Source organism: Thamnophis sirtalis, unplaced genomic scaffold (genome assembly GCF_051295495.1).
Source record: "Thamnophis sirtalis isolate CommonGarterSnake01/CBP01778 unplaced genomic scaffold, rThaSir2_p1.2 scaffold_2, whole genome shotgun sequence".
Taxonomy (NCBI): domain Eukaryota; kingdom Metazoa; phylum Chordata; class Lepidosauria; order Squamata; family Natricidae; genus Thamnophis; species Thamnophis sirtalis.
Window position 1 is genome coordinate 95,562,745 of NW_028261382.1, and position 14,233 is coordinate 95,576,977.

General features: G+C 45.2%; 1 protein-coding gene across 1 annotated transcript in view; it reads right to left on the reverse strand.

Annotated features, from left to right (window-relative positions):
• TECTA (tectorin alpha) overlaps nt 1–14,233 on the reverse strand; it is an 84,863-nt gene that overhangs the window by 32,585 nt on the left and 38,045 nt on the right. The window contains exons 11-13 of the mRNA XM_087706414.1: nt 12,389–12,676; nt 5,884–6,021; nt 4,461–4,626 (exon numbers count right to left, since the gene is read on the reverse strand). Coding sequence (XP_087562540.1) covers nt 4,461–4,626; nt 5,884–6,021; nt 12,389–12,676 — 592 coding nt within the window. The remainder of the gene's footprint in view (nt 1–4,460; nt 4,627–5,883; nt 6,022–12,388; nt 12,677–14,233) is intronic.

Below are 14,233 nucleotides of genomic sequence, written 5' to 3' on the forward strand. Positions count from 1 at the left end.
GCATGCATAAGCGCACCAGCGTGCCTACTGTCCCCATTCCCTCCCGATCAGCTGGGACTCAGGAGGCAGAGAATAGATGGGGGCAGGGCCAGCCAGAGGTGGTATTTGCCGGTTCTCCGAACTACTCAAAATGTCCGCTACCGGTTCTCCAGAACCTGTTAGAACTGGCTGAATTTCACCCCTGTAATAGACCGTGTGGTGGATCCATCCCAAATGTCTCCATAATTTCGATTTGTTTCATATTTGCAAGCATCCCTTGGTGCAAAGGATAATCCCCTGGTAGTAGCCCAAATCCTTTGCCTTTGGAATCTTCTTATTCATAGGACTCTTTGATGAAACTAAAAACTCCAAAACCATTTCCATTCTCATGCATGGAGTTCAAACAGACTTTGAATCAGAACTTGAACAGAGGGACTAGAATGCTATTTTTCCCCTCTCCTCTTTAATGACCCTGTAATCTCTTGCATCGGGGTGGAGTCGGGGCAACTGAATGAAGCGGAGTGTTTACTGACCAGGTGCCCTTCCTGTCACCAATGAGGAGTTTGCAGGAGACATATTCTTATTGTGCCCAGAGAGAAAAATAACTGCCGCTACGAAGGATCAAACTCACAACCTCCAGGCCATTGCACCATTCAGGGACTAGAATGGCTATAAAAAAATTCATAAATTAGAAGTTGGGAAGAATTGGAATCCTTCCACCACCACCCCGGAGGCAGACAAGTCTATTTTTTCCCCCCCGAGCAGTTGTATTTGTAAAAAGAAGATGAGCAGACTCTCCGGGTGGCTGTTTTAAAGGCCTAACACAAGACATTCTAAACTTGCAAGCAGCAATGAAAAAGGATCTTTTGAAAAGACTCTGCATGCTGCGGATTCTAAGGGCAGCTCAGGAGGATGTTTTCAGACTGACTTTATGACATCTCTGCATTTCAACATCGCCGGTGTCCAAGAGAAATCTCTATTACAAAGGAACAGAGCTCAGATTCGTACAAGAAACGGAGACTTTGCAACTGGACTCAGATAAGGAATGGTTTGACCCCTTCACAAAGTAAAGTTGCCTCCATTGTATCTGTTCTTAGACAACATGGATGACGATGATGATGATGATGATAATGAGGATTATATACTTTATTTATTAAACATGAAACTCAGTCAACTGAACATTCAAAAAAGCATCACAAATACGATTGACGAGTGCCAATACAGGTTGCTGCCAGCGTCCCAGGTATCAACCAAGTATCTTCTTTAAAAAAAAAATGATGTTCCTAGTAGTGCAGTTTTTTTGCAGTTCCGCTAGTGTTATTGTAGGAAGCTACAACTTGTTGATGTACATTGTACCAAGTGCCCCAATGACAATGGGTATCACTGTTACATGTTTTGTCCATAATCGGGTAGTTTCGATGACCAGGTCACGATATTTCGCGATTTTTCCCCAGTTCTTTTTCTTCGACTTTTGGCATCTCCTGGTACCGCAATGTCAATAAATTGTACATTTTGGTTTTCAACAACTGTGATATCTGGCGTGTTGTGTTCCAAATGATGATCCGTCTGTATTCGAAAGTCCCCACAAGATCTTCACCTTCTCATTTTCGATAACTTTTTCCACTTTATGTTCCCATGATAGTTTGGATACAGTTAAGTTGTTGTTGTTGTTGTTGTTATTATTATTATTTGTAATTATGACAACCCATCTCCATGTTGGGACTTGATGTGGTTTCTGGATGCCCCGCCCCAGATCGGAGGAACCTCACACCTCTCAAAATTCTGCAGCCAGGTTGGCCATTGTAAAGAATGTTGGGAACTAAAATTCACACACCTGGAAATGGCCCAGGATGGGAAAAATTAAGTCAGATTTGTGGGAGAACAATAGCAATAGCAGTTGGATTTATATACCGCTTCATAGGGCTTTCAGCCCTCTCTAAGCGGTTTACAGAGTCAGCATATTGCCCCCAACAACAATCCGGGTCCTCATTTTACCCACCTCGGAAGGATGGAAGGCTGAGTCAACCCTGAGCTGGTGAGATTTGAACAGCCGAACTGCAGAATTGCAGTCAGCTGAAGTAGCCTGCAGTGCTGCATTTAACCACTGCGCCACCTCGGCTCTACAAAATGGATAGTGGTTATGAGATCTACTTCCATGAATTCATTTATGGAAGTGATGATAATAATGATGATGATACTAATAATAATAATTTTGGATTTAATATCAACAACAAGGAATTGGTTAAATCTGTACTTCGCCGTTCCATTTGGATTTTGGATTTATTTGGATAGACAAGAAATAGATCACACTGGGGTTACATTTCTTGGCTAACTGGGGGCGTGCAATGCTTACACATCTTTTCTCTTGCAGCCAATGGAACTGATATGCTGATATCATGAGCCTTGGTGGCACAAGTGGTTAGAGTTCAGTACTGCAGGCTACTTCTGCCTGCAATTTGGCAGTTCGAGTCTCACCAGGTTTAAGGCTGACTCCTCCTTCCATCCTTCCAAGGTTGATAAAATGAGAACCCAGATTGTTGGGGGCAAGATGCTGACTCTGTAAACTGCTTAGAGAAGGCTATAAAGCAGTATATAAATCTAAGTGCTATTGCTATCACATGTATTAAAACATTGCCAGACTAATACAGTTTACCCATGCCTGTTAGTTATTATTAGCACAGATAAGAAGGGAAAGAACAATGCATTAAATAAGACCATTTTTAAAATAAACGTGAAAAGCTCTTAATGGCCTCAGCTAGATATTGTTCTTCATTATCTGGCATAGCAAGATAAAAAGCTGAATGGCACTTTATACTAATGACAATCAACGCTGATGGATAATATTAAGAAATGGCGACAATGAGCTATAAATGACGACAATATCGCACAAATTGCATTTTGGGGAGAATTCCCACGAAGAACTTCCATTTTCAGATTTCCCCCAGGAATTCTTCGCAGAAGAATATCGCTCTTGAAATTCTGTCTGCGTTTGTCCTAAGTAGGAACCGCTAAACAGCAGGAAGGGGTTGTATGTTCAATTTATATTCTGCCTTTCCACACCGAAGACAGTCAAAATACGCAACCACAAAAGAGAAAACGTAAAACAATCCAAGTGGGAGAAAACACTTGAAAGTCATTATTAACCCATTTCAATTTGAGAAGAGGCGGCTTCTGTGTTACTTTCCCAACTTGAGAATAATCCAGGGAAAGCCCCTCTCCAGTGTACCCCAAAATTAATTTTATTTGCTAGTGCCAGCTCTATTAAGCCCATTAGAGATATTTAGGGTGCTGGCATGGTCTAATAAATGAGGATTTATTTATTTAATTTGTCAGACATGTACGAGATAAGAGGTATAAGTATAAACATGGACACGAACACAGGAAATGGGTATGAATAAACGGTAGGCACGCTGGTGGGCTTATGCACGCCCCCTTAACGGACCTCTTAGGAATGGGGTGAGGTCCACGGTAGACAGTTTAAGGTTAGCAATAGCAATAGCAATAGCAGTTAGACTTATATACCGCTTCATAGGGCTTTCAGCCCTCTTTAAGCGGTTTACAGAGTCAGCATATCAGCCCCCACAGTCTGGGTCCTCATTTTACCCACCTCGGAAGGATGGAAGGCTGAGTCAACCTTTGAGCCGGTGAGATTTGAACCACCGAACTGCAGCTTAGCAGTCAGCTGAAGCGGCTGCAGTACTGCACTCTAACCACTGCGCCACTTCGGCTCAGGTTGAAGCTGTTGGGGGTTTGAGGATGTAACAACGGAGTCAGGTAGGGCATTCCAGGCGTTGACCACTCTGTTGCTGAAGTCATATTTTCTGCAATCGAGTTTGGAGCGGTTTACCTTGAATTTTGTATCTATTGTTTGCCTGTGTGTTATTGCGGTTAAAGCTGAAGTAGTCGTTGACAAGTAGGATGTTGTAGCAGACAATTTTGTGTACTACGCTTGGGCTGGACCTTAATTGGCGTAGTTCTAGGTTTCCCAAGCTCAAACGTCCGAGCCTGGTGGCATAAGGGATTCTATTGCGAGCAGAGGAGTGGAGGACTCTTCTCATTAAGTACCTCTGGACATGCTCAATTGTATTAATGTCTGATATACAGTGTGGATTCCAGGCAGACGAGCTGTATTCAAGGATTGGTTTGGCAAAGGTTTTGTACGCCCTAGTTAGCAAGACAATGTTACCAGAAAACAAGCTTCACAAAATTAGGTTAACAACTCAATGTCTTTTTGGCAGTGCTGTTACAGGATGAGAAAAGAATGTTGCAGATTAAGCATTCAGGTTAAGACGGAAGCGGTAGGAGTCATTGGACATACAAACAGTGGCCGGTTCCATCTTTAGCAATATCTCTTGACAGAACTGTCTGAAATCCACCCCCCCCAAAAAAAACAAGAACAAAACCCTCCAAAAATCCAGCTGTGTCACATTGTGGTTTGCACAACCTGCTTCAACACGACACAGCTTCTTATATTTGCTTACCTCTAAAACTGCATCCATTGGCTGGGTCAATCTCCCTCCCATCAATTTTGAATACCCAACGACCTGGCACGTTGACATTGGTGGTCTCTTCGATGTTGACAATGTCTGGGGTTCTGGAAGCAGGAATGCTAAAATAGTTGGTGCTGTTTCCACCGTTGAAACCAGCCTAGAAGACCAAAAAAAGAAGAGAATCTCCTTTAAATTGTCTGGAACTTCTCCTGATGACCTTCACCTTCGATGCTTTTCTCCCAACCATCCTCGGTACCTTGAAGGCAAAAGCCCTGTCACACCTTAACCTCTTACTATTGCAGTACGGGAGAACCTCAAGTGGCCTGGAAACTATATCGTCAATGTCATGGACGCTTCAGGCTCTGAGAATTATGGGAGGAAGAACTCTCCTCTCTCCCAGATCCAGAAATTGCACGAAAAAGATGTGACTGTTGTGGCCCACCAGTGGTTAGTGGAGCTGGCAGCAGATTCAGACAGTGAGGAGGTTGTGGGGGAAGATGTGCCAGTCCTGGAGTCTGGGGAAGGCTCGGAGGAGGACTCTGTGTCAGAGGCAGAGAGGGGGCCAGAGCCGTATGCCTGTTATCAGCTGCCTTCGGAGTCAGACATCAGTGAGGCAGATGAACAGCTGGAGCCTGTTCCCAGTGTGCTCATGCGCAGAGTTGCCAGACAAAGGGAACAGCTATAGAACAGGGGTTGACGGAGTAAGGCCACAGGTGGACGATGAATGGCCCCTCCCAGATGAAATAAAAGAGGAGCGAAAGGGGAGTGGAGTTTGCAGGAAACCATTAGCTCGCTTCATTGGTTTGTGACTCTCCGAGACTCCTTACCTAGTTTTGCAGATATCGGCCTGGCAGCTCTCCAAGCCAGATAAGGTCTGTGACTGTAAATCTTCCCTTCAAAGACTTTGCTGGATGTGAATGAGTGGAATTCACAGCAAATTAATAAAAGCCAGAGCTTTCTGAAGACGTCTCCGCAATCATGTGACCAGCATGAGTAGACGCTGAAGGCGCACGGAACACTGTTACCTTCCCACCAAAGGTGGTCCCTATTTTTCTACTTGCATTTCTTACGTGCTTTCGAACTGCTGGGTTGGCAGAAGCTGGGACAAGTAACGGAAGCTCACTCCATTATGCAGCGCTAGGGTTTTGATCTGCTGACCTTTCTGATGGACAAGCTCAGCGTCTTAGTCACTGAGTCATCGCATCCCTTTTTGGCAAGAGTTATGATGGCAGTGATAATTGACCATTCCCTGATCATCCAAAAGAACAACTAAATCTCCTGGGTTCCAGATTGGCTATTTAGTTGTTTTTTAAAAATTTTCTTGGCAAAATATAAGTAATCTTTTTTCCAAGGATGCTGCGTACAGGGCTTTTGTGTGAAAAGGAAGCCCACAGTGGCCCTCTAATTGTCCTACCTGGGCCATCACTCCACCGAGACCAGTTAGAGGGTCCCCTCCACTCGCCGTTCCGGTGGTCCAGTTAATTTCTTCATAGTTGAACATGGCGAAAGAGGATGTTCCATCTGAGATGAGGAGCGCTTGGAAAGTGTTCACCTGTTTAAAATACAATTGTTTACTCAGAGGTCAATTCTTCTTTTCAAAGGAAACTAGGTGATAGCCCGGCATTGCCCGGGTATGCATTTATCCCAATCCTGTATTAGAGGGAGCCCCCTTGTGGAGTACTGTGAAGCCATTACCATGGCAACTCCACTGTGCTGTACTGTAGAAGCCATTTTAAGGCACAACAGGCTACAGTATATCTTAACAGCACTTGAATCCAAAATGGGCACTATCACTGTCCGAAGTACTGTGACATGACACTATAGATATAATTCAGTTCTTTTCATTTCAGCGGCCCATGCATTCCAGAGTTATGCTGGAACACATACACATGGACGGACACACACACACACTGAAGATTGTTAGGGTTGTCTTACCCCCACAGTATTCGTTTCCAGAGAGTAAGTCATGTGTACCAAGTTTGGTAGAAATTGCTCGAGGCGTTCCAGAGTTATGCTGGAATGCACATGCGCATGCGCGCACGCGCGCACACACACACACACACAACTTTTCAAAACATCTACTTATTTTTAAAGTGGATTTAGTTCATCTTTGAAGCCAATTTTATGAATCTGAATGACGGTAACTTTCTAGGGGCGGGGGCAATCATTAATTCCTTTAAAAACTAAATCTAAGTGGCTTCTAAAATGAGAAAGGCAAAATAGATTAGGGAAATAATGTTGAATTTTTTGGAAACAACAGAGAGGGTCAGTTAATCCCACCAATGCATCGTAACTGTGGCTCGCAGTTTGCTACTTACTCACATATCTTGTACTGAAATACAGTTTTAGTCCAGAAGAAAGAAAAACAGAGTAATAAAAACGTCCGGCAGCAGATCAGCAGACCATGTAACACACATATAATAGATGAGAGGTCTGGTCAAAGAGTTGTTATTATCTAGCATGAGCTTATTAAAGGCGCTCCTATCATTCAGCGGTGGCAGCCTTTGAGCCTGATGTCACCCACTGGCCTCAGCATCTGGAAGGTCACTTCAATGAAAGCTTCACCATTTAATGGCTTTGTCCCTCCCACGTCCCATAGATGGCAGTGTTAGAGTAAGAACGGGGGAAAAAACACGAATAAAAGTTTGCTCCAACTTCCACATTTATCTACCCAAGCGTTTAGCTTATGCGGTTTACTTCCTCCTCTGCTTTCGAACCGCTCGGTTGGCACAAGCTGGGACAAGTAACAGGAGCTCACTCCGTTACGCGGCACTAGGGATTCGAACCGCCGACCTGCAGACCTTTCTGATCGGCAAGCTCAGCGTCTTAACAAGGTCTTTAAAGGCCTTCTTGGCGTTGTGTTTCCAAACTTCAGCTTCTGGTTGTTTTCTCTGAAACCTCTGATCGACAAACTTAGCATCTTAGCCACCGCATCCTGCGTATTCTGCTTATTAGTATGCTAAAGATGGGATCACACTGTACTCAGAGGAGGAAGTTCAGAATCTCCTGGTCTGGACTCGCTTCCTTAGGATGTCCTGGCTGAACTTCAAGGAGGGTCAGAGCGACAAACTGAAGTCTGTAAATTCATTTACAGAGAGCCAAGGTGGCGCAGTGGTTAGAGTGCAGCACTGCAGGCTACTTCAGCTGACTGCTAGCTGCAGTTCGGCGGTTCAAATCTCACCGGCTCAGGGTTGACTCAGCCTTCCATCCTTCCGAGGTGGGTAAAATGAGGACCCGGATTGTTGTTGGGGGCGATATGCTGACTCTGTAAACCGCTTAGAGAGGGCTGAAAGCCCTATGAAGCGGTATATAAGTCTAACTGCTATTGCTATTGCTATTTTAAAGTCTCCGCCTAAAACTGGAAGTTCAAAATTAGACCCAAGGAAGCTTAAAATAATCCGACAGGTGGTATTTCAAACGGCACCCACTCCAAGTCAGATGTACGGCCAGAGTTGAGACCACTCAACTCCTGAGCATTAAATAAAGGTGATTTCATAATGCCCACTACATAATCTGCACATTGCATATGGCCTGGAAGAAGTCCAGAGCCGTTTGGGTGATGGCAGCTTTCTGTGACAGCTTTTCCATGACAAGCGTTGATATAGAAAAATCTCCGTAGAGCCACCTGACACAACAGCTTGGCTCCCCCCCCCCCCACCTCACCTTCTGACCAACTGCTCCACTTACTTACTGAATTTAATAGCATTATTAGACCATTTGGAGCAATTAAAATCAGGTCGGTGTAGCAAGTACGGGTCGTTAACTCCTGAATCCAGTTTGACTCGTTTTATATTTTAAGGGAGGTGAAGTAAGAAATGATTATGTCTGCTTTAAAAAAACCAAAAACAAATCGTAATGGTTTTTTCATACGTGGATTTGGTTTTTCCGATCCGGTCAATCTGTTCATAGATAGGAAAGGAGGAAGGAAGATCCTGCATTTTCCCTAGGAGATTTCAGCCGATGAGAATTTATTTACTGCTTACGTTTTAATTAAGGTCTCTTAAACCTCATTGGATCTTTAAAAAAAAAAATCCCACCAATTTGTTAAGGTTTAGCTTTAGTTAAAGTTTGCTTCGAGAGACTCTGCATCCCCCATCAGCCAGTATGTAAAGGACTACAGGAAGGCAATATTCAAATCCTCCAAGATTTGGAAGCTTCTTGAGAGCCGAGGTGGCGCAGTGGGTAGAGTGCAGTACTGCAGGCCACTTCAGCTGAGTGCTATCTGCAGTTCAGTGGTTCAAATCTCACCGGCTCAGGGTTGACTCAGCCTTCCATCCTTCCGAGGTGGGTGAAATGAGGACCCGGATTGTGGGGGCGATATGCTGACTCTGTAAACCGCTTAGAGAGGGCTGAAAGCCCAACGAAGCGGTATATAAGTCTAACAGCTATTGCTATTGCTAAGCTAACAGAATAACTGAGTGAAGGACCTTGGAGGCCTTGGGGAGTCCAAGGGAGACTAAAATCTACCGAGAGATTCGGGATAAATCCCACCGTTGAAGACTTTGCCGTAAAAATGTATTGCAGAAACCAAGATCTACAGGCTGGGCTGAATCCAGTTGGACCCAGAACTCCGGTTGCATCCAGAAAGAGTTTGCAGCTGCCCTGGCATGGAAAACGTCCCTAGATTGGCCTATCGTCAGAGGGAAGCTACCGCTTACCCAGTTTTTTTGGACGGGTTTCAAATTTGGGATATTACAATCACCCCGCTGCTCCTCCCGAGCTGTGCCTTTATTAAACAGACAGCTGTCTCCCATCACCCCTGGAAAATAAACTCGTCCTCACCCAGGAAATGGATGAGAGAACAACACAATGATAATCCTATATAAAAATGCAGCGCAACAAAGTGTAGCATTCTCTTCTTTGAAGCGCATCACCCTTGGCAGGTTTCCATGTTGCCCTGCTTTCGTTCTGGAGGAGAGCAGGGCCGGATAAAAATGGAACCGGCTCATGCCAGGCCCCCAACTGAACACGCCCGATTCTATCCTTGCTTCCAGTTCCTTCTTTGAACACGGGGCATAAAACAAGGTGCGGGGTTTTTTTTAACGCAAAGGGAGCTCAAAAAAAGAGGCACGTTGATGGGGTGGGAAGAGCAGGATTTTGCAAACGTGTCTTTCTTCCTTGTCGGTTCAGTCGTGGTCCTGTTATTTATATTTATTTAGCGCACGATGAGAACGTGACAGAAGGATAGTAAAGATATGTGCACGGGCTACGTAATTATAAGTAAAACATCTACGGGGAGATCTGGGAGGCCTCATAATGCTCCTCTTGACATTAGGATGTTCTATCCCAATTTATTTTAAAAAAATAATAAGATACAGGTAGACCTCGATTTATGACCATTCATTTAGTGACCATTTGAAGTTAGGACAGCTGAGTGGTGCCGTGACCTGACAATTGCGCGATAGACATATGCGCGGTGACAAAACCGCGATGTCAAAAGAGTGTCCACAAAAGCGCGCCAACAAATGCACACCGACAAAAGCGCGATGACAAGAACAATTAGGGTTAGGGTAAGGGTTATAATGTATGTATATGCGTCCCACTATGTAGTTTGATGACGTGATTTTGTCAGCGCGCATTTGTCGCCGCGCTTTTGTGGGTGTGATTTTGACGTCGTGGTTTTGTCGACGCACATATGTCTATCACGCAATTGTCGGTGAACCGAGTGGTGCGGTGGCCTAGAGGTGGAACTCTTGCCTCACAATCGGGAGGCTGTCAATTCGATCCTAGGTAGAGGCAGATATTTTTCTCTCTCTGGGCAAAATGAGGATATATCTGCTGAACAAAACTCCGCATTGGTAACAATAAAGGCATCCGGCCATTAAAACATCCTGCTAGCTCCATTCAGTTGCCCAGATTCCAGCTGTCATGGCTGAAAATGGAGCTCGGGAGCCCGTTTTCTCTGGCAGAGCGCTTGGGTCACCACAGACGCCCGGGCATGAGTGATGTCAAGGTGGCCACGCCCACCCTGGCCACGCCTCCCATTTCCCCCAAAGTCAAACACAATCCTGATGCAGCCCTCCATGAAATTGAGTTTGCCCCCCCTGGCTTAGCTGGTTTCCTTAAAAACAGGGCACTGAACAAAAAATTCACTATTTCTACTGTGCAACCCCTCCCACGCAATACATCTCTCTGAATTTATCATTTCGGAGGTCTCATATATCTAGTAAACATCGCCAGTGGCTGGACATTATAGTGCTAAATCTCGGCACGTTTTGAGAACTAATGGTTGAAACACGCCAAGAGTACTTAACAACGTGGCTGATGCAATTCTTCATCATTACGTAGGTTACTTGTAATGTAACTTAGATAATGATTAAACGAGGGTCAGCAAAACGCATATTTTTCATTTGGGAAAATAAAAGACATCCTGGGATGTTATTTAATGTGGTGCAGGGAGGTTGATTCATCCCAACACCCGAAATCTTTTATAGATCTGTCAGGGTGATGTCTCTGTTTTATTTACTATCCTCCCTGGATCGGCTGAGATTGTTCACCGTTCACTCATCGCTGCTCTGAAAAACACACCCGTCCTGTGACCCGCTCCGGAGAAAATAATATCCATGAAGCTGCTTTTGCACAGATTGCCACAACCAAGTGAAGACACAAAGAGGTTTGGAGGTGGGGGTGGGAATCATACAACGTGCTCAATCAAAGCCATTAGCTCTTCAGAGTCACCTTGAACCGCAAGACAGGCAGCAAATAAATTTGCAAAGTAAATAAAATGGGTTAGCAAAAAAAATAAAAGAGTCGGAAGGGACCTTGGAGGTCTTCTAGTCCAACCCCCTGCTCAGGCAGGAAACCCTACACCATTTCAGCCAAATGGTCCTTAAAACCACCATTGTTGCAACACCTACAACTTCTGCTAAATATATTGTCTCACTGTCTGGTTTAACACAATGTGCCAGTGGTGTCTTATTTTAACACAACATGCAGCAAACACAAGGACTGGATTGTGCAAACTCTTATAAGCTACCAACGCTTTTGGGGAGGAAAACGAGGGAAAATCTGCTTCTGCCTCCTAGCAATTTGCCTCCTTGCAACAAACAGCAAACAGTACAGACAATATATATACACTGTTTGTAGTGTTACATTTCAGACTATACTTGTACAGATGCCGTTAAAATTGGTGTGCTTTCTGGAAGTAGAGTTATTCTCTGCTATTTAAAAGAAGATACAATAGCACTGGGCATTTACTTTAAAAAGCTTCTTCATTTTGTTAAGCTGTCCTGAACAATAATAAATAGCAATAGCAATAGCAGTTAGACTTATATACCGCTTCATAGGGCTTTCAGCCCTCTCTAAGCGGTCTACAGAGTCAGCATATCGCCCCCACAGTCTGGGTCCTCATTTTACCCACCTCAGAAGGATGGAAGGCTGAGTCAACCCTGAGCCGGTGAGATTTGAACAGCCGAACTGCAGAACTGCAGTCAGCTGAAGTAGCCTGCAGTGCTGCATTTAACCACTGCGCCACCTCAGCTCTTTAAAGCAGTCTTTAAAAATAAGTCTAATAATTTGAACATTCTATAGGCATTTATAGTTATTGACTTACCTCCTTGCAGCAAATAGCAAACAGCCTGATTAGCACAAGGAAAAAAACATCTGCTTCTGCCTCCCAATAATTTGCCTCGTGGAGCAAACAGCAAGTTTCGCTTTTAGTTTAAGCGCCTCTGGATCAACAGCCGTTTCAGGCTGCAGGGATTTCTATAGCCTATTGCAGCCTCCACAAACCCCATTTTCCCCATTTGTTGCAAGAAGGTAAATTGCTAGGAAAGGGTAGGGGCTGGTGGGTGGGTGGGGCTACATTCAGTGTATAAGACGCACCCAAATTTCCACCCTCTTTTAGGGGGGAAATAGGTGTGTCTTATACTCCGAAAAATGCGGTAAGTTGCTGGCAGGAACCTAGATGGTGATCTTACCGGAGTTGTGCTACTCCCTCCGTAGAAGGTAACTTCATCCCACGTAGCGATAAAAACCGACAGGGCAGAGAAGGAAGGCAGGTTCTTGAAATATTTCCTGATGTCTTTAGAGACTTTCTTGAGCAGCACTGGGTCCGTGGTCTCCCGGTAGTAGATTTCTCCCCGGATACCATTGTGGACATCTGCCCAAAAAGGGGCGATGAAAGCCCGGCCATCAGCTAAAGGAAAGGATTCTGGGGTGAACTGGCTGACCAGCACGTTAAAGGAAACCACTCCATTGTTGTTGACCTGCAAGGAAAGAGGAAGTTTTGACAGATGTTAGCAGGATGCAACAAGGTCAGCTTAAAATCATGCAGAGGCAAGGCGAGTCGAACGTAGAGGCTCTTTAATTATTCGATGGAAATAAGTCAAGGTAAAGGTTCCCCTCGCACATATGTGCTAGTCGTTCCCGACTCTAGAGGGCGGTGCTCATCTCTGTTTCAAAGCCAAAGAGACAGCCCTGTCCGAAGACGTCTCCGTGGTCATGTGGTCGGCATGACTCAATGCCGAAGGCACACAGAACGCTATTCCCTTCCCACCAAAGGTGGTCCCTATTTTTCTACTTGCATTTTTACATGCTTTTGAACTGCTGGGTTGGCAGAAGCTAGAAAAAATAATGGGAGCTCACTGTGTTACGCGATGCTAAGGATTTGAACCGCCAAACTGGCAACCTTTCTGATTGACAAGCTCAATGTCTTAGCCACTGAGTCACCGCGTCACTGGAAATAGAGCTGTATATTTATGTGTGTGTCCCTCCATGCCCGCCCCCCCATGTTTGGAGGTTGGGACGGAGTGAAGACTCTTTGACAGAATTCCTGTGACATCCATCCTGTTGTGCCCACATTGAAGAGAGTGGAAAAGGAGGAGGGCCTTCTCTGTGGCTGCTCCGGCCCTCTGGAACGATCTCCCCGTGGAGATTCGGACCCTCACCACCCTTCAGGCTTTCCGAAAAGCCGTTAAGACCTGTCTGTTCCAGCAGGCCTGGGGCTCCTGAGTTCCACCCCTACTCAAATTGTTGTGCGTGTTGTGACTTTTTAAATTGTTTGTATTGTTGTTTGTTTTTTGTCTTTTTACTTTTTGTATTGTGACCCTTCCCTTCTGGTTTGTCAGCCGCCCTGAGTCCCTCCGGGAATAGGACAGCATACAAGTCGAATAAACCAACCAACCAACCAACCAGCTTCTTTGCATGAGAAGTGAAATGTATTCCAGGACAAAACCAGGTAAGTTTAATTGCCTTTTGGGGAAAAAGCATCCTTGAGACCCATTGAAGAGAAGTGATTTATCGTAATTTTTGGACAATAAGACACACTCCCTCCCCAAAAGTGGGTGAAAATGTCTGTGTGTCTTATAGAGCAAATGTTGTCGAAGCCCCACCCACCTGCTGGCTCCCACCCAATCTGGCCCCCACCCAATCTGCCTTCCAGCAATTTGCCTCCTTGCAGCAAACAGCAAACAGCCTGCTCAGCTTAAGCACAGCCTGATTTAGCATGAGCAGCTGATTGGCAGTTAGATTGGCCTCTCGGAATACTGACGAACAGCTGTTCCAGGTGGCGGGCATCGCCGCCACCACCTATCACTGCCTCCGTGTGCCCCATTTTAGGCCTTCTTTGCCCCATATTCTGCCTCCGTGCATCCCGTTTTCGGCCTGTTTGAAAAATGAGACGTGCGGAGGCCGAAAATGGGGTGTGCAGAGGCTTTGATCGGCAACCACGGTGATCCCCGTAGCCTGGAACAGCAGCTCATCGGTATTCCGGAAGACCGATCCAACCGCCAATCAGCTGCTTGTGCTAAACCAGACTGTGCTGA